General features: G+C 40.4%; 1 protein-coding gene across 6 annotated transcripts in view; it reads right to left on the minus strand.

Moving 5' to 3' along the window:
- PLEKHM3 (pleckstrin homology domain containing M3) overlaps positions 1-21506 on the minus strand; it is a 179048-nt gene that overhangs the window by 78492 nt on the left and 79050 nt on the right. Inside the window, exons 6-7 of one of the 6 annotated variants that reach the window (XM_027589661.1) lie at positions 18064-18130; positions 17525-17657 (exon numbers count right to left, since the gene is read on the minus strand). The exons of 4 other annotated variants lie outside the window; for them this stretch is intronic. In XM_027589661.1, the coding sequence (XP_027445462.1) occupies positions 17565-17657; positions 18064-18130 (160 nt within the window). In that variant the 3' untranslated portion in view covers positions 17525-17564. Of the gene's footprint in view, positions 1-17524; positions 17658-18051; positions 18131-21506 lie in introns of those variants that run through there. One more of the 6 variants, XM_027589660.1, reaches the window with a different exon arrangement.

Below are 21506 nucleotides of genomic sequence, written 5' to 3' on the forward strand. Positions count from 1 at the left end.
CGGATCCAAAGAAATATTGCTAAGACCAATGTCTAAGAACCTATTGCCTATGTTTCCTTCTAGGAGTCCCATGGTTTCAGGTCTTAAATTTAAAAGTCTTTACTCTATTTTGAATCTATTTTGTATTTGATAAAAGAAAATGGTCCAGTTTCATTCTTTTGCATGTAGTTGTCCAGTTGTCCAGTTTTCCCAACACCATTTATAGTTGTCCAGTATTCCCAACACCATTGTATGTTCTTGCCTCCTTTGTTGAACATTAATTGAACATATAAGCATGGGTTTATTTCTGGATTTTTCTAGTCTGTTCCATTAATTAATGTGTCTGTTTTTGTGCCACTGCCATAGTATTCTGATTACAATAGCTCTGTAGGATAGTGGGATATCAGGGCGTGATACCTTCAGCTTTTTCTTCCTTGTTTAGATTGCTTTGGCTCTTCAGGGTCTTTCGTAGTTCCATACAAATTTTAGGATTATTTGTTCTAATGTTGTGAAAAACACCATTAGTATTTTCATAGGGATTCTGCTGAATCTGTGGATCAGAGCTAGTAGAGTTGGATAGTACGGACATTTTAACAATATTAATTCTTCCAGTCCATGGTATGTCTTTCCATTTATTTGTGTCATCTTCAATTTCTTTTATCAGTGTTTTACAGTTTTCAGTGTATAGGTCTTTCATTTCCTCAGTTAAATTTCTTCCTAGATATTTTATTCTCCTTGATGCAGTTGTAAGTGCAATTGTTTTCCTCATTTCTTTCTGATAGTTTTATTAGTGTATAAAAATCCAAGAGATTTCTGTATATTAATTTTGTATCCTGCAACAGTACTGAATTCATTTATTAGTTCAAATAGTTTTTTAGTGGAGTCTTTAGGGGTTTCCATATATAGTGTGATGTTATTTGCAAATAGTCACAGTTTTACTTACTCTTCTCCAATTTGGATGCCTTCTATTTCTTTTTCTTAAATGACTGTTGTAGCTAGGACTTCCAATACTATGTTGAATAAAAGTGGTGAGAGTGGGCATCTTTGTCTTGTGCCTGATCTTAGAGGAAAAGATTTTAGCTTTTCACCATTGTTAGTTGTCGGTTTGTCATATATGGCCTTTATGATGTTGAGGTATGTTCCCTCTATACCCACTTTGCTGTGTTTTTATCATAAGTAGATGTTTAATAATTTTGTCATGCTTTTTCTGCATCTATTGAGATATAATTTTTACCCTTTCTGTTAATGTGGTATATCAAGTTGATTGATTTTGTGGATATTGAACCATCCTTGCGTTTCTGGAATAAATCCCACTTGATCACTGCATATGATACTTTCAATGTATTATTGAATTTGGTTTGCTAATATTTTGTTGAGGATATTTGTGTGGATGTTCATCAGCAATATCGGCCTGTAATTTTCTTTTTTTAGAATGTCTTTGGTTTCAGTATTAGGGTAATGCTGGCCTCATAGAGTGCACTTGGAAGTGTTCCTTCTCTGCAATTTTTTGGGACTAGTTTGAGAAGGATCGGTGTTAACGCTTCTTTAATGTTTGGTAGAATTTACTGATATAGCCATCTGGTACTGGACTTTCATTTTTTGGGAGTTTTTTCATTACTGATTCAATTTCATTACTAGTAACTGGTCTGTTCAGATTTTGTGTTTCTTCTTGATTCAGTCTTGGAGGACGGGGTGTGTCTAGGAGTTTACCCTGACCTTTGATTCTAATGTAATCCAAGGTGCTACGAGTACCATGTCGTGGCCCAGGCCTGAGGACCAGGGCACCAGGTTTCTTGCATTAGCTGTGTTCCTCACAAGCTGCGTCATCTCAGGCAAGTCTTAAACCCATGTAGCTTCAGCTTCTTCACTGTTTAATAAAGATGAATGAATACAAAGTCTTTAAATATCTTTCCAGTTCTGTGCCTCAATTAATAGATTTTGGAGTTCAGAAAACTGATTGGTGTGGCAACCTGTGTGTCTTTGTCTAGAGGCTGCTATGGCTTTTATTAATGGGGACAATTGTGCTGAATATCACAGTAATGAACTATCCTCATATACACAGTGATGAATTTTAGGACATAGGTACAGATGGGAATAATGGGATGAAATATTTCACATTGGTAGTCTCTGACAAAGTCTAGTATCTAACTGCTGTCAGTTCACAGCATCTGGATAAATGACAGTGAATAGGAAACAACAGTGGATTATGGGCAAGCACATAGGTACCAAAGTACTGATGGTCAGAACCCTCCCCTACCAACACACATACATCACCCAAACAAAACTCATGGTGCTTGCTAGCAGTTTTTCTCTGTCTTATGTGACACTATGCAATCTTTTTGTACCCTAAAGGGAAGAAACAACCAATTTATTCAATTAACATTCATGATTGTCCACTATATACCAAGCACTGTGCTAGGCATCAGGTAGATAATTATGAATAAGATAGTCCCAGTACTGAGTTCAAGGAGCATTAAGTCAACTGAGGAAAAGATATATAAACTGATAACTGAGAATGATAAATTATGCACAGGATACATACTTTTAGAATGGTCTAGCATGTTGGATCCCAACCGTGGCTGCCTATTAAAATCACCTGGGGTGGCTCAGTTGGTTAAGTGTCTGCCTTCAGCTCAGGTCATGATCCCAGGGTCCTGGGATCGAGCCCCACATCGGGACCAGGGGAGTCTGCTTGTACCTCTCCCTCTGCTCCCGCTAGTGCTCTCTCTCTTGCTCACTCTCTCTCAAACAAATAAAGAAAATCTTTTAAAAAAAGAAAAAAATAAAATCACTTGGGGGAGCTTTTAGAAAATAACAGGGCATAAGCATGGGTAGAACCCAGAGATCAGTGTTAAACAAAACAAAAACTCTCCTGGTGATTAGTGCAGCCAAGGTTTAGAACCACTGGCCTAATATCTAGCTCACTGGGAAAGTCTTTCAATTAAGTATGCATTATTGGACAAATCCTAGAGGCTAAATCATTCATCCTTCCATTCATCCATCTATCCATCCAATACTGATTAAGTACACTATGTGCCAGTCCCTGTACTAAGCCATTGAAGAAAGGACACTGAACTTATGAAAGTCCCTCCCTCATGGAGGCCTGGGCAGCATATGCTAGTTTGGAGTTCTCCTGGGAAGTATGACAGGCTCTGAAGAATTCTGCTGAAAAGCCCTGTTTCATCCACAGAAATGAGAATAGACCTAGTGGCAAGGCCCTTATATTCTGGGAAATACAGTACAGTACCTGAGGCTGGGCTCCCTTCAACTCTAATGCTTCAGGGCCGCACCTTTGGTAGGAAGTGGGTGCATATTCCAAGCCCAGCTGGGCAAGATATAGGGCAAGTGCCTACTCCTCCAAGTGAGAATAAGCTTCCCTACCACAGAGAGGCTCCCTGTTGTAGAAGGTGGACCACTTCCATTTTCAAAAACACACATATAAGACAGAGATGATCGAGAGATCTATTCCTCATGGCACCCTTTAGTATTAAGCACCAATAACAGTAAAAGGAGCCCACAGTGGGCTGGGCACTTGACATACATCATTTCATTTAATTCTCAGAGCTGCCCTGCATGTTAAGTACAACTTCCATTTTGCCTAAGAAAAAACTGATACTCAGAGGCAGAGACCAATTTGCCCAAAGTCACAAAGCTGGGATTTAAGGCCAGGACTTCCTGACGCCAAAGGCCTGTTTTCCTTCCACTTTCTTGAAGGTGGGGGTAGAGGAAGGAGGGAGGCAGGCTGGCCATCTAATTTAGCTATAACAGTGCATGTCTCTTCCAGGTAGATGTTTATTACTGTTTAGACCAGTAGCAATATAGAGCCATTGGTGCTTTTTTTAAGCAGGAAAGTGACACTGATATATTTTGTCATGCCTATTTTTTGAAGGCAGTAGAGAAGGTGGACAGACTGCAGGCGTGGACAGTCCTGACAGGTATTTGAGAGTCTATTCTAGGATAACCACAGGAGGATCATGCGCCGGGGGGGGGGGGGGGGGGGGCGTAGATAATACAAGAGACCTTTTGGAAGAAGAACTGACAATGTTTAGAATTAGTGAAAGAGGGGGCGCCTGGGTGGCCCAGTCGGTTAAGCGTCTGCCTTCGGCTCAGGTCATGATCCTAGGGTTCTGGGATGGAGTCCTGCATCGGGATCCCTGCTCAGTGGGGAGTGTGCTTCTCCCTCTGCCTTGCTGCTCCCCTGCTTGTGCTCTCTCTTTCTCTCTGAAAAATAAATAAAATCTTAAAAAAAAAGTTGGTGAAAGAGGAGAAAGGAATCAAAGGTGACTGACGTATCTAGCTTGGGTGACAGGATGGTGATATCACTGGCCTACATAGGGCAGGCTGTCAGGGAAGGGGATAAAAAATTGAGTTTCATAGTGCTGACTATGAAGTGCTTGTAGGAGGGGCAGGAAGTATGGCCCTTGGAAATGTGGGATGGGAGACATGTGGGATACTCAGGGGGCACTACTGACATCGGCACAGAGGTGACAGTTAAAGCTGTGGGAATGGATGGGAGGGACCTAGGAGGGAACAGGAAGGGGGCTGAGCAGGGACAGAGGTTCTTTGTCGTTATTTGTTTACTTTGTGCTGCTTGGAATTCTCTAAAGTATACACTTCGGTGTTCTACAATTTTTCTCCTGCTTGAAAAATTGTTTTGAAAATAACCAAGATGTTCACATGTACTTCGGTTTCTAACATTTCCTCTATTTGTGAAATGTTTGTACCCTCATACCCTTCACTTGGTTACCCCTAATGTTAACATCTTACACAACCCGCAGCGCATTGACCAAAAACTCAGAAATGAAGCATTATGTAAATTATAGACTTTATTCAGATTTCACCAATTGTTTTACTAATGTTCTTTTTTCTATTCAAGGATCCAATCTGGAATATAACATTGCATTTATATATATAAATTATAAACATATAAAAATATAAATATATATATATTTTATAATATATATAAATGCAATGTTGTATTCCAGATTGGATTTCTATATTATAAAATATATATAGCTTTATATAATATATGTAAAATTTAAGCATTCGCAAGAAATTGAGTTTGTGCAGAACATATGTGAATAGGAAACCTAGGAGAGTCTTAGAGTGGGGCACCTAGGGTAGCGATGTACGATAATCTAATGCAGGGACACAGGATGTTTGAACATGGTTCAGTGGGAGGAATAATCTTCCAACAATGATTGCTTAATAACGAAATCCCTTAAATAAAGTACAACAAGAGCAGTGTGGCACAAGGGCTAAGACATGGAGACAGAGTGAATCAAGTAAGTAGGCTGGAAAATCATTTCAAGATTAGCTTCTGCCTCTTCTGTTGGTTTGTACAAACGGAGGTCAGCTGGAGCTGGGAGAAGGAAAGCGACTGAAATGGACTGTAGCAAGAACAAACACAGGGTAGTGTTCTCTCAGGGCTCTGCCACTTAGTTCTTTCTGCTCTAAAAATCCTAAAACCTCTATCACAGAGTACACAGGATATAAAAAATAATTATAAAATTACAAACCAAATCCTACTGGTCTACTCTTACTAGAGTACTACAGCTAGTCAATTATCCAGTTAACATTTACTGAGTGCGTAAAATAAGCCAGGTGTTGTGCGAAGTGCTGGAGATGAATGGGTCAATGAACATGGTTGATGAGTAACAAAGAAAATTTCCATACTAGGCTGGGTCCTTCTTGCTTCCAAACACTGTTCATTAATTAACTCCTCTTCTCACAATAACTCACCAGCTTTGAACACGGTCTGCTGAAGTTATCTATGTATTCATTTAATGTTTCTGTGTATAAATGTATTTCACATGTTTGTTTCCTCTCCCCTGAGAAGCACCTTATCTATTGGTCTCCTACCACTTGTCCGTGTCTACCTCTATAATTTACATGACGTCAGTCATAACAGACACAAAGAACTAGAAAATGCAATATATGTAGGAAAGATAAAGGAACTGAGTTTCGTGTGTCTGGAGAAGATGTGTCCAGGAGATATGGTGGTGGCCATTAAAATACACAGGCTTTTAAGACTGGATAATGCCAATCAGCTTTTCTTTTCCCCGAGGACAGAAGCTGTAGCACAAAAGCATTGAAGTCAAATATGACAATAAATTTCCTGAGAGGGAAGACAGAGGTATTAAAAGGTATTTCTTATAGTGATGCTTTTTAATGTAAATAAAAAAAAGAAAATATCCTTCGCAGCTCTTTAGAAGTAGGGACACACTCTTCTGCGTAGAAGAGGTAAGGGTTTTGGAGGCAGGGCCAGGCTTACTTCCCACCGCCTGCCATCTTCAAGGCAGACCGAGTTTGCAAGACACTCTCTGAATATCTCCTTTAGGCAGACCATCCACAGGGGAAGCACAGGGTAAATAACACAAAAGCCAAGCCCAGGAAAGCACCTGCAACTTCTCATTTGGGTGACGCCAAGGGCTTTTCCCTGCTGTGGTTGAGATGTACAAGTTGGCTCATCCAACCAAGCTCTTTAGGGAATGGAGGGAACGAGCAGGAACTCCGAGGAGCAGTTCCCCTTACACTATGAGTAGTAAAGGGGGTTGTGGAGAATCTGCAGACCCAGTGTGTGCTCAGGGAGCATTAAAGTGCCTCAGGCAGAGCTGATGAGGCAGGACAGGACTCTGCAGAGGATGCAGAGAAGAACTCACAGCCACTTCAGGAACTGCTGGGGGAGCCATTCATGTCCGGGAGGCAAAGCCTAGTGCCCCTTAAGATAGTCGTGTCAGCATTAATTTTACCATTAACGTATTCGATAAAGAATGATTATTTGCATTTTGTCAGAAAACACAACTTGTGATCATCATTATCTCCCAATGAATTTAATGCAAATGAAATCCAACCTTCCAACCTCTGTGGCTTGTCACTGTGGTAAAAACCTAAAATCAGAACTAAAACCTGCATATATTTCATTGCAATAAATAGACGTTGGGTCCGTAATATGGGACAGGCATTGTGCCAGGCCCTGGAGCTCTGGAGAAGACGTGGTTCTTTAACATCAAAGAATATGCAGACAAGTGGGGTAAACAGGCAAGTAAGCAAACAGTTCCAGTTCACAGTGCGGAGTGCTGAGATCCTCAGACACACAGGTAGAGGTGAGGGAAGCCTGCAGAGCACCTGGTCAGGGAAGGCCTCCAAGAACTGCCCAGGGGTAATCTGAAGAAGTGGAAGGAGGGGTATTCTAGGCAGAGGGAGCAGCATGCGTGAGAGCACAGGGGCCAGTGTGAGGACTGTGCTTTCAGGGGACCAGCGGTATGGGCAGATGAAGGAGCTGCGCACATGTACAAACGGTGAGGTGGAAACTGCAGGGTGTGAGCTCAGGAAGGCGACATGTAGCCAGACATGACAGGTCTTGAATACCTTGCTAAGCATCTACCTCAAAAGAGGTGGGGTGCCACAGAAGTGCGGGAGAATAACATGGTTAGATCTGTGACTTGAACAATGAAAGCAGAAGGAGATGGGGGAAGAGACAGAGGGATGGATCACTTTTTTGGTAAATTAGGTGCAAAATGATGGGGGCCTGAACAAAATTTAAATGGTTACCCTGGGGTTGTAGAGAGTGGGCCTACCAGGAGATAGATTTCTGTAGCAGAATCCACAGTGATGATGACTAACAGGAAGTGAAGGCCAAGAAGGAGCTTGGGATCATTGTTTCCAGCTAGGTCAGTAGGAAAATGGCAGTTCCACTTACTGGCATAGGGAGTAAGGAAGAGGAATTGTCTTTGGGAACAGGGAGTTCAGTTGGGACAGAGGACTGCAGCTGTTATAGAGTGTCCAGGTGGAGTTGTCCATGAGTCTAGGCAGGAGCTCTGTGTGCCCTTAGCCTACAGGTGTTAGGTGAAGCCATGAGAATGAACCTAGCTTGGGACAACACATATTAGAAAAAGAGAAAAGACGGGACCCTGGCAGAACCGTATTATTTAGGGAGTAGATGCAGGAAGACTGGGAAGGAGCAGCTGATAGGAGGAAAAAAAAGCAGGAGAGCCAGCATCAGTGAAGTCAAGGAAGGAGAGAATTTCAAGAAGGAAAAAGAGGGTCCGTGCCATCCAAGGCAGTGGAGAGGTCAAATAATATGAGTAAGGCCACCACAAAGCCTGAACAGTTTGTGCTGGATTTGGCAAACGAAATCATTAGTGACCTTGGACAGGATGATTTCAGGGGAGGAAGAGGGAAGCTAGACTTCCTTCCCTAGTGTGGAGGACCATGGATTACTCCTTAAAGAAGTTACCCTTAAAGAAAGGAGAGAAATTGGACTATGGCTAAAAAAAGGATGTAGGACTTTTTTAAGTCCTACAAAAGATCCCTACAAAAGAAGGGATCCCTACAAAAGAAGGGATCCTTTAAAAAAAAAAAAGAAGAAGAAAATATATTATTTCAAATAAATTTTTTAATTGTAGTTAACATATTAGTTTCAGGTGTACCACAAAGCGATTCAACCTTACATCATACATCACAAAATAAACACCATAAGTCTAGTCACCATACACAGGTAATACGATATTGACTGTGTTCCCTATACTGCACTTCACATCTCTTCAACTTCTTTATAACTGTAAGTCTGTACCTTTGAATCCCCTTCGTCTATTTCACCCATCTTTACCACTCCTCTCTAGCAACCACCAATTTATTCTTTGGGTCTGTTTTCATTTTTTGTTTATTCACGTTTTTTTTTTAGATTCTACATGTAAGTGAAATCCTATGGTACTTCTCTTTCTCTGACTTACTTCACTTAGCACACCACCCTCTGCATCCATCCATGTAGTCATAAATGTCAAGATTTCATTTTTGAAATCAGCTTATGGCTAATATTCCACTGTCTATATCCATATATATCATAGTTTCTTTATCCATTCATCCACTGATAGACACATAGGTTGTTCCCATACCTTGACTACTATAAATAATGCTGCAATGAACATAGGGGTACATAATATCTTTTTCTGTTAGTATTTTCATTTTCTTCAAATAAATCCCCAAAGTGGAATTGCTCGATCATATGGTTTTTGTTCTATTTTTAATTGTTGGAGGAACCTTTATGCTGTTTTCCATAGTGGTTGCACCAAGTACGTTCCCACCAAAGGTGCTAAGGGATCCCTTTTTTCCTACATCTTCACTAACACTTCATTTCTTGTATTGATACTAGCCATTCTGAAAGGCGAGCCATCTTACTATGGCTTTGGTTTGCATTTCCCTGATGATTAGTGATGTTGAGTATCTTTTCATGTGTCTGCTATCTGTATATCTTTTTTGAAAGAAATGTTTCTTAGGTCCTTTGTCCATTTTTTAATCAGGTTGGTTTTTTTAATACTGAGTTTTTTATAGATTTTGAATATTAATCCCTTATTGATTATATCATTTGTAAGTATCTTCTCCCATTCAGTAGGTTACCTTTTCATTTTATTGATAGTTTCCTTTGTTGTGCAAAACTGCTTTGTTTGATATTATCCTGTTTATTTTTGCTTTTGTTGTCCTTGCCTGAGGAAACCTCCAAAAAAATTTCTTCAAGTGTTGATTATAACTTCTCTCATTTCTGATTTTACTTATTTGAGCCTTCTTTCTTTTATTCTTGATGAGTCTGGCTAAAGGTTTATCAATTTTGCCAGCTCTTAGTTTCATTGATTTTTTCCCATTGTTTTCTTAGTCTTTGTTTCGTTTATTTCTGCTATGATATTTATTATTGTCTTCCTTCTATTAATATTGGGTTTTGCTTGTTCTTCTTTTTCTAGTTCCTTTAGATCTAAGGTTAGACTATTTGAGATTTTTGTTTCTTGTGATAGGCCTGTATTGCTATGGACTTTCCTTTTAGAACTGCTTTTGCTGGGTCCCATAGATTTTTTTTTTTTTTAAGATTTTATTTATTTATTTGAGAGAGAGAGAATGAGAGAGAGAATGAGAGGGAAGAGAGTCAGAGGGAGAAGCAGACTCCCTGCTCAGCAGGGAGCCCAATGTGGGACTCGATCCCGGGACTCCAGGATGATGACCTGAGCCAAAGGCAGTCGCTTAACCAACTGAGCCACCCAGGCAACCATCCCATAGATTTTGGAATGTTGTTTCCATTTTCATTTGTCTCAAGGTATTCTTTAAATTTCCTCTTTGATTTCTTTATTGAGCCATTGATTGTTTAGTAGCATGTTGTTTAGCCTTTAAGTGTTCGTTTCTTTTGAGTTTTTTTTTTTCTTGTAATTGATTTCTAGTTTCATACTAGTGTGCTTGGAAAAGATGCTTGATAGGATTTCAATCTTCTTAAACTTATTGAGATTTATTTTGTAGACTAACATGTGATCTATCCTGGAGAATGTTCCATGTGCACTTGAAAAAAAAATATGCATTCTACTGTTTTGGGATGGAATGTTCTACTATATATATATCTGTTAAATCCATCTGGTCTAAGGTGTCATTTAAGGCCACTGTTTCTTTATTTTCTGTCTGGATGATGTATCCACTCATATAGGTGGGATGTTATAGTCCCCTACTACCACTGTTATTACTGTCAATTTCTCCCTTTATGTCTGTTAATGTTTGCTTTATATATTTAGGTGCTCCTATGTTGAGTGCATAGATATTTACAAGTGTTATATCATTTTGTTGGATTGATCTCTTTACCAGTGTGGTCCCTTCTTTGTTTAAAAGTCTATTTTGTCTAAAAAAAAAAAAAAAATTAAAAAATCTATTTTGGGGGCACCTGGGTGGCTCAGTCGTTAAGTGTCTGCCTTCAGCTCGGGGCAGATTCTGGGGTCCTGGGATCGAGCCCCACATCGGGCTGCCATCGGGAGGCCTGCTTCTCCCTCTGCCACTCCCCCTGCTTGTGTTCCCTCTCTTGCTATGTCTCTCTCTGTCAAATGAATAAATAAAATCTAAAAAAAAAAAAAAACTATTTTGTCTGATATAAGTACTTGCCACTTCAGCTTTCCTTTTGTTTCCATTTGCATGGAATATCTTTTTCCATCCCTTCACACTTTCAGTTGGTATGTGCTTTTAGGTCAGAAGTGAGTCTCCTGTAGGCAATATACAGATGGGTCTTGTTTTCTTATCCATTCAATTACCTTATGTATTTTGATTGGAGCATTTAGTCTATTTACATTTATTTATTTATTTATATCTATCTATCTATCTATCTATCTATTTATTTTAGAGAAGGAGTGCATGCTGGGAGGAGGGGCAAAGGCAAAGGAAGAGAGACAGTCTCAACAATATCCTGCTGAGCATGGAGCCCGATTTGGGGCTCCATCCCACAAACTGGAGATCATGACCTGAGCCAAAACCAAGAGTCAGATGCTCAACCAATTGTGCCACCCAGGTGCTCTAGTCATGTACTTATTGCCATTTTGTTCTGTTTTCTGGTTGGTTTTGTAGCTGTTCTCTGTTCTTTCTTCTCTTGCTTTCTCCCCTTATGATTTGATGATTTTCTTTAGTGTTATATTTGGATTCTTTTATCTTTGTTTTTTTGTGTATCTATTACAAGGTTTTGGTTTGTAGTTACCATGAATTTCATATATAACACCCTATGTATATGACAGTCTATTTTTTTTATTGCAGGTATGTTTTATTTTTATTTTTTTAAATTTTGATTGTTATGTTAATCACCATATATTACATCATTAGTTTTTGATGTAGTGTTCCATGATTCATTGTTTGCATATAACACCCAGTGCTCCATTCAATATGTGCCCTCTTTAATACCCATCACCAGGCTAACCCATCCCCCACACCCTCCCCTCTAGAACCCTCAGTTTGTTTCTCAGAGTCCATAGTCTCTCATGGTTCGTCTCCCCCTCCGATTTCCCCCCCTTCATTTTTCCCTTTCTGCTATCTTCTTCTTCTTTTTTTTTGTTTTTAACATATAATGTATTTGTTTCAGAGGTACAGGTCTGTGATTCATCAGTCTTACACAATTCACAGCACTCACCATAGCACATACCCTCCCCAATGCCTATCACCCAGCCACCCCATCCCTCCCACCTCCCACCACTCCAGCAACCCTGTTTGTTTCCTGAGATTAAGAATTCCTCATATCAGTGAGATCGTATGATACATGTCTTTCTCTGATTGACTTATTTCACTTAGCATAATATCGTCTAGTTCCATCCACATCATTGCAAATGGCAAGATTTCTTTTTTTTTATGGCTGCATAATATTCCATTGTGTGTGTGTGTGTGTGTGTGTGTGTGTGTGTGTGTGTGTACACACACATCTTCTTTATCCATTCATCCGTTGACGGACATCTCCCTTAACTAATTATTGTATATAAGTTGATATTATCACTTTTGTTTTTTACCCTTTATACTAGCTTTATAAATGGTCGACCCACTACCTTTACTATATATTTGCTTTTATTAGTGAGATCCTTTTCCTTCATAATTTTTTTTCTAGTTATGGCCTTTTCCTTTCCACTTAAAGAAGTCTCTTTAACATTTCTTATAAGACTGTTTTAGTGGTGATAAACTCCTTAAACTTTTGTTTGTTGGAAAACTTTTTCTCTCTCCTCCAATTCTGAATGATAAACTTGGTGGGTAGAGTATTCTTGGTTGTAGGCTTTTTCTTTTCAGTCTATATGCCTGAATATATAATGTCACTCCCTCTGGCCTGCAAAGTTCCTACTGGAAAATCCTCTGATAATTTTATGGGTACTCCCTTATATGTAACTAGTTGCTTTTCTCTTGCCGCTTTTAAGATTCTCTCTTTAATTTTTGACAATTTAATTATTATATGTCTTGGTGTGGCTCTTTTTAGGTTCATTTTGTTTGGGGGCTCTCTGTGCCTCCTAGACCTGAATGTCTGTTTCTTTCCCCAGATTAGAGAGGTTATCAGCTATTACTTCTTCAAATAAGTTTTCTGCTTCAAAAAGATTCTTAAAGTTGGGAGAGGCTTGGGCACATTTATATGCTAAAATGAAGGTGCTAGTACATGAGAAACTATAGATAGAAAAGTAGGGATAACTGACAGAGCCTGGCCCTGGAATGGCCTAGAGAAAATGGGATGGGGACCCAGCTGGAAGCTCTTTCAAATATACATATTTGCACACATATGCACACACACATCTCCTGTATTTTCTTAATTTAATTGCTTCAGGTTTCTACTAAAATGTTATATAAAAGGTAGTTACTAATTTTTCCAGTGTTCCCTCTAAAAGTCAACATATTAGGAACCCAAAGCTACAAATTACCTGAAAGTAATCTAATTTAGCAGTCCTCTGGTAAACAGGATCTTTGCTACAGGAGGGTGCTGCTTTTTGCTTTCTGACAAGGCTACTGTGCTTAGGGTTTTCTGGGATTAAGTGACCTTACTGCACTGCAGGGCTACAGACCATCAGATCTGACAGCATTTCTCCAGCAAGCCAACCCTGAGAACAGCCCTCCTCATGCCAATGCAAGTTCATCTGGTCAGTCCTGACATCAGAGCCAAAGGACAAATGTGTTAAGGGAAATTACCTTACTGGCAGGTAGCACTATCAAATTCTCAGATACCAAAGAACAATGAAGAAACCTGCTAAAGAATCAGGGAAATCAAGTAGCATAATCATTTCTAAGGCCAAAGTTTTCTAGTTTACCAAGAAGGTAACTTAGGCTTCATTTATAGATTGCTCGAATGAGAAAGGTGAGAAAAAAGGAAAATTAAAAAAGGAAAAAGGTCATATATGATTCAGAGTCCTTAATATTATGCAGTTGGTACTTGGGGTTAAAAAAGGCAAAGATAACTGCCTAAGAAATCAAAGGCAATGGTCTTTGCAAGAAAGGTAGGGGGTCCTCATTCCATTTTGTCCTTAGGACACTGAATCAAATAAATCAAGATTCATTTAACTCAACTAATTTCTGAGGACTTCAATTCAGCCCCCACCAAGGTTTGATGCTCATGAGAGAAGAGGGAGTAGGTCATAGATGAGACTCGGAAGTAAGCAGACACCTGGCAGGATTTTGTAAGATTTAATAATATCACCATTTCCCTGAAGCTCAGTTCTTGGAGGTGCACAACTGGCATTTAAAGACCCAATGATTAAAATGTGAAAAAAAAGTTTATAATGGAAATATGTTAGCACATGTAAGAAGTTTTAAAGAAAAGACCCATCTACACACACACACATACAAATACCACCAAAGGAAAACAAATCAAAAACAATTTTGATTCCAAGTCAGAACTGTCTAAACGAAGAACAGGGATAGAAGAGCATAAAGAATAATTTTAAAAAGAAAACCATTTACTCATGTAGCATTACTGGGTTTTCCAAGAATATGTGATTTGGGTTGGGTAATTTGTGCTGAGTTGAGAGGCTTGCAATAACACCCACACTGAAATCAGTACAAAGCACCGAGAAGCATTCCCCAAGGAAATGCAATTTGCTGTTCTTGATATGAGCTGCAAACTCTTCCTGAAATCGCTACATTAGGCTGAATGTGGACAGGAATCATATGTCTAGCCATGCTCCCAGCTAATGGAAAAACAATTTTAAATCAAAGGCAGATATTTCGATAGCAACCCATGTAGAAGAAACAAGCTTCGATCATTTCTCTAGATACCTCATTTTGCTAATCTCATTGGCTGAAAAAGTAGCAAGATTGCATCAGACATTATATCTTGGCAGATAGTTATGGGAAATAAGGACCTCTTTTACCTGCTCATTCAAAAATTGTGCTTAAGTTTCTTAGTAACAATCTAAAGCCTGGAGAGGGAATACTTGGGAAGTAATTTTGGTTGTGATTATTCTGGGGTCTGATTATAAGAGTGATAGACTGTATCACAGTTATAGATCCTAGCTGAAAGTCTTAGAGTATTTTTTAACAGTTCCAAGAACTAACACTTTTTTGTTGTCCCTTAGAAAATGATTTTAGATAATTTCTGTATATTTCATTTCCTCAGAATAAGATAAAAATCACTTTTTAACTTTCTGAAGGAATTCAGTAAATAAAAAGCTATATGTACATTATAATAAAATTAATACATAACTTGCCAGAATTCTTTTCACAGATTATTAATCTGTTTAGTTTTGAATGACATTGTCTTTTACAGTCTGTAACTCCCTTTTAGAGTGTTGATATTGGTATATGATTTGCTAAATAAGATCTCTGAAGAAAATGAAGGGGGAGGAGCTATAGATCAGGAGGTTAGATGACTTGAAGACCTTAGAAGTTCTAGAAGTCATCCAAGGGAAAGGGAATTCTTAAAGTAGAATGAGAACAGTTGCTTTCATGTGTTTTAGTAGTTTTTGAAGTCCTGATAGATTCCAAATTTGTTGAGACTAAAGCCCCAACTGCAGCTAATGACACTTTTTAATCCACTAATTCGAAAAATAAAGCCACAAAATCTAAGATTAAATCTTACAGAGTCCTATTCATTTACTGAACCCAAGAGTTATCTATACACTTAAGAGTCCTGCTAATGCTTATTCTTCTAAAATTCAACATTAACTAGTCTTTGTAGGCTAATAATTGTACAATTAGATCTCAAATTTTGGTTATAAGATAGTCCTCCCATGCAGGTCAGAGACATGCCAAGTCATGTCTGTAGAGATTGTGTTTTAAGAATTAGGCTGCCCTAAGAGATATGTCTTAATAAGCCAGCCTCCTAAATTAAGTGTATTCAATTCCCAACAGCATGCAATCTTTTCTCTTTGTAACAGATAACCCCTACACCTAATACGTCCGATTTTGGAGGGGGGGAAGAGGATGTGTTGCTATGAAATGATCTCTCTCAGTTTATTATCAGTTCATGCATGCTTTTGGGTACACTGAGTAATATCCTCACTTACTTTTTCAAGATCAATGTTATGTACGTATGCTCACACATCAAAGCACCATTTTTATTTAGTGAATCATGCTTAAGACAAATATTTACTGGCATAAAAAGATGTTCACAGTATACCAAGTGCAATGATTGGGTTAAAAGTAGTATGTACAGTATGAAACCATTTTAATGGGGAAAAAATAGTCTGTGGAGGAAAAAGTCTGAAAAGACATGTACCAAAGTGGTAAGATAAAGGATGGCTTTATTTTCGTTTTCTATAATGACCAGTATTTTTTTGGTAATAAGAAAAAAGTTTGACCAAATTAAGTGGGTAGAATCTTGGGAACACTATTTTATTCATTTAGTTAATTTGTTCAGCAAATATTGATTAGCCCTCACTATACCGTCAGGTACGGGTCTAAGCCCTGGGGATGTAGCAGTGAACAAAACAGATAAAAAGCCATGACCTTTCGTAGCTTAGATCCGGTGCGGAAAGTGGGCCCCTGCATATGGCTGCAGAGAGGGAGCAAAGCACAGCCTCCATATCCATGCATGATGGCCCAAGAGCCGGAGACAGACAAAATACCTTGTCATATGGCAATAAGCGCGAAAGAAGGCGGGAAGTCTGGGGTGGAGCGAGCGTCAGGGATACTTCATTAAGGGGACAGTTGTGTGAAGACCTCAAAGAGGTAAGGAAGCAACCGTGCAGTTGTCTGGGGAGAGGAAAAACAAGGACAGAAATGACACAGGACCCTGCCCACAGACCGGAACAGAGGAATGAGGGGGCAGGTAGTGGGAGGTGAGGGCAGAGGTGCCCGGGGAGGAGACCGTGCATGGCCTTGGCTTTTACCTGGAGGGAGAGGTGAAGCCATTTGTCCGGATGACGGCTGACGTCACCTAATCCACACTTAGCTCTAGCTGTAGTTTAAGAACAGACTGACGGGGGAGACCAGTTACTGCACTAAGGCAGGGGAAAGAGGACAGTGGCTGGGACCTGGGCGGTAGCGAGCGGGGGAGGTGGTGACGAGCGGATGTATTCTGAAGGCGAACCCACCACAGGATTTGCTAAGGCACTGGCTGTGGACGTGAGAGAGAGGTGTTCGGCGCGAACAACAGGGCGGCAGGAGGTGCAGGGGCCGGTCAGCTAGACGAGGTCTGCAGTAGGCACGGTTCGCAACAGCAGTGGGCGCAGGAAGACTAGTTCCGCTTTGGGCATATGGAGTTTACGATGCTGGCGAATGGCCAAAGGACATTACAACCTCTGTACTTAGCCTCCCCTCAACTCTCTAGAAAGACAGCTTTCCCCGGGGCTAACAAAGGAAGGAGTGGGAAGAGAATCTTGGTAAATCAGATGACACTGACGGGCTGGTCCAAGAGCTGAGCAAACTGCTAAATTTGGCAGTGCCAGTCTTAGGATACACATCCATACACTCATTTTTTTTTTCCTGGATAAATTAATAAAAATGAGAATCTTTATGATAGGAATTTCTCACTATTTGGGAAAGCTGATATTTCAGTGAGAACTAATGCTGAATATAATTATTTGATTTTAAAAAGCTGTTTGATTTGAGATCATTTGCCTTTTTTTTTAATTTACTATGTTCTTTTATGAAACGGTGAAAAATAGGCGGTAATGTTTGTTTTGGTAAAAAATATACATATATATGACAACCCTATAGACATCTCCTTTTTTTTTTTTTTTTTAAGATTTTATTTGAGAGAGAACATGAGTGAGAGAGCAGAAGCAGGGGGAGTAGCAGAGGGAGAGGAAGAAGCAGACTCCCCAAGGGGCAGGGAGTCAGATGCGGGGCTTGATCCCAGGACACTGGGATCATGACCTGAGCCGAAGGTAGATGCTTCACCGACTGAGCCACCCAGGCGCCCCAGATATATCCATATTCTTGTTTAAATTTACAGGTCTGTGAAACGGGAAGGTCTGGTAAATGCGGACCTAGAGAAAATGTACTCGTTAACGCTAAGCCAGTTGTCATGCCTTGCTCTCCTAGGCTGACTGAGCAACTGTGAGCACAGGAGTGCCTGTGTCAGCAACCCCACCTTCCCCCTCATGGGACATCACTGTCTGCCACCTCCCTGCTGCCTGCTTTCCCCCTCTTCCACATGACCTCAATCAAGGCTTTAGGAGAATTAGAAGTGGTTCCTCTTAAGAGTCTAGAGACCTCTGGCCATCACCACCACCAAGAGCAAATGTTCTGGGGAGAGCTGCAGTGATCTGGTTCTGAGCGGGGGGGGGGGGGGGGGGGGGGGGGGGGGGGGGGGGGGGGGGGGGGGGGGGGGGGGGGGGGGGGGGGGGGGGGGGGGGGGGACGGGACGACTCTGCTGCTAACCAGCTTTGTCACCTCAGGCAAGTCACGTAGCGTCTCAGAGTCACAGCTCTTTCTCTTCTTTCTAAATACCCTCTGTTTCCTGTAAGGAACAAATAATATATTTATGGGAAAGCACTTTTAACTGATAAAACCATAATTATCTTACATGGGCCCAGGTACCACCATAAATAAATGAAATGGGCTGGGAGAAGAAAACAGGGCCGAAATGTAGTGTCTACTGAATGACCCTGGGTTTGGAGAGAACAGGAGCAGGAGAGACTATGCCAAGTGAAGCATCCAGGATCTAATGCTGACTGCTGCTAGCCGGGAGGGAGGGACTCCTCTGATGTCCTCAGCGACACCAGGGAGCTTCGTTGTGCATACATGAAAACTCCTGGTTATTTAAATGTTGGCAACTAATTCACAATCTTTAAAAGCCAGACCATTCCTGAAAGGCCAAACAAAACATGTCTGAGGGCCAAATTTGGCCCTGAGGTGCCCGTTGGTGACGGGATTTACACACACACCCTACCGTTCCTATTGTTCAGTGGGAAATACAGTGCTGGGACCCCTACCAGTTCTTCTCAGTGTCCCTCCCAAAGACTTCCCTAAGGCTGCTGATGTGGCTGTGTCCTCACAGTGCTAAGATTTTCTGGAGAGTTCTTCATGTACCTTCATGTGTGGACACTGTAAATAACTCTTCTCATGAAAAGTTAACTGGGCTTTAAACCAATCCAACAGGGTCACCATCTGGGAGTCCTCAGGAACAGTGGATTGTTAGCACTGTAAACATTTTAGACTTCACAGAAGACACTGACTTTTTCTAAACTGATCATCCCTGCCAGTCAAGATTTGCAGTATGGGTTCAAGAACAAGGCATTCATTTAACAACAAGAACAGAATACTGAGGATGAAGAGCGGGCGGTCATCATAATGACAGGCCTAAAAGCAAACTGCGACTTCCCTAATAAGGCGACGACCAAAGTTAGCTCTCTGGTGGGGGAGCACCGATACGATTAATCAGTCTGTTTTCAGTTTCCTCACGACAGCAATATTAACAGTTTGCTTTATTCTGTTTATATGGTGCTGACAGGTCTTCAGCACGTTGGGCCTCCTTGCTGGAGATTAATGGCTACTCCTATACGGAGGTGAAAACCAGGCAAGGAGAAAATGCCTTTCACAACTAGATGAGCTCTGGCTTCTCCCGCTCTCTTTTGTTCCCTGCTGCACATCAACTCCTCCTCCTTCATTTCTATCAAGGTTACACGAGATTAGTTGGATCTAGGAGCTTCTTCTTATGTTTAAATTCCACTTTAAATGTTGTGTTCCCAAGTGAAACAAAAACAAAGGGAACCTTAAACATGACTTCTGGACAAGTTTATCGTCTCTCTTATCAAGGGTGCAGTTGGCTCGTTTTGTTTTTTAAAACGCCAGACTCCTCATAAAGGTAAAAGGTAAGAGACGGCCTCTGGTGACAGGAGTTTTAGCGTCTTCGGTGGGTAATGGTTCCCCTTTGTGCCTATGGTTATGTAGTGCACCCTTTAAGAAGGCAGAAATGATATTAAGTATGGCCCAGCTGCAAGAAGTATAGGCATCCCAGAAAATCTTAGACCTACTGCACTAAATAGTTCTCTATTTCAAAATAAAAAGATTTGAAATAACTCAAGACCAGCCCCCTGTAAGTACTGCTTGTGTACTGGTATCCTTTCCTCTGTGCCAAGGTGGGAAGACATGGTAAGCCCAAACGTTATTTTAACAGCATATGAATATAGAGAAACTAACTTTTTTTTTTTTTTTTTTTTTAAATCAATGTGCCTCCTCTAGGGTTCTGTAGGAATCTCATTCTTTGGTCTTAGGGAACCTCCTGCCCCACCCATTTTTATGCAACAACTGCATGAATAAGTATGCATCAAATACCCCAGATCCTCAGGCTCCTTGGCCAGGGTGAGCTCTCCAATCCACTTCCTCTGGCTCACTCCTCTCCTGACATAGGAACAGGAAAAGGGACTGATTCCAGTAGACAGGGCATCAGGGGCTTTTAGGTGGAAGCTTCTAACAAAGATTTTTAAAGCCAGAGATAAGAACATTCTAGGATAGTAAAGCAGTATTATAATAGTATTTAATAGTATTTATTGAGTGCTAACTATGTATAAGCACTGTTGTACACACTTCAGTTGTAAAAAAAAAAAATTAATTCCCACAACAGAATGCATTAAAGGAAGTTAAATCGTGTTTGAAGTACAAGATATTTGACAGTAGACCAATATACTGGACTAGATTTGCACAGATCTTGAATTCCATACTTAGTAATTTGCCTGACATGAAGGTTCAATGGGAGAGGGAAAAAACTGATGTGAGGCTGGTCTGAAGGATACTGCAATAGTCCTGAGACTCCAAGCCAGGGTGGTACATTGAAAGTGAAAAGGAAAAGAAAGATTTGAGACTTATGCTCAAAACACAACCAACTAAATTTTTTTTGACTGCTTTGATTTGTTTTTCAGTTCATCTATTCATTCATTCAAGAATTACTTTTGAGGTTGCAGATGGGTCAGTCACTGTGCTAAAGGACATCTAAGGAAGAAATAAAATCCGAAGATTGACTCCTTCCTCATAATTGGGATACTAGCCATTATTCAGTGGTCTCAAGTGACACCCCAGCAGACAACTGTCCATCCCTTCCTCCTTCCTTCCATTCAGAACTTACTAAGTTTTGGTCATGAACAAGTGAGGAAAGAAAAACAGACTGCTGTCTTCATTTTCCTAGCCCTAGGAGTATCTTCTTTCGAGAACTTCCATTCCTTTTCTGGTGGTCTGGCCATAAGGTGTAGGACATGGTGGTAAACCACCAGAACAGCATAGGTATTCAAATGAAGAGAGGTATTCAAAAGCATAGGTCATCCAAATGAAGAGAGGATCTATTTACCTTCTAAATGTATGCCCTGATGTGGCATATTTATCCAAAGCAAAACACTGTATCAGAAAGGTATCTAGGGGCACGCGCCTGGGTGGCTCAGATAGTTAAGCATCTGCCTTTGGCTCAGGTCATGATCTCAGGGTCCTGGGATCGAGCCCCGCATCAGGCTCCCCGCTCAGCGAGGAATCTGCTTCTCCCTCTCCCTCTGCCTCTCCACCTGGCTCGTGCTTACTCTCTCTCTCTCAAATGAATAAATAAAATCTACACATGGGAATCATGTCGGATACTTTTTTTTTTTTAAAGATTTTAATACTGTCTAGAAGTATAGGCACAAGAAAAACTAACTCTGAGCAAAGCCAAAGGTAAATAGAACATACTTTGAACATTAAAAATCTTGTATCTAGGTTAGTTGGTAAATTAGAGACCTATAATCCTATCGTCTTTCAGGGAAAGCCCTGATCTGTTAAGATTTGCCTCGACTTTATAAGAATAAATGCTGACCATTTTCTAGTGCTTTCTGAAAAACAACGAGGTAATAGAATGACTACCACTGAGAGGTATT

Source organism: Zalophus californianus, chromosome 3 (genome assembly GCF_009762305.2).
Source record: "Zalophus californianus isolate mZalCal1 chromosome 3, mZalCal1.pri.v2, whole genome shotgun sequence".
Taxonomy (NCBI): domain Eukaryota; kingdom Metazoa; phylum Chordata; class Mammalia; order Carnivora; family Otariidae; genus Zalophus; species Zalophus californianus.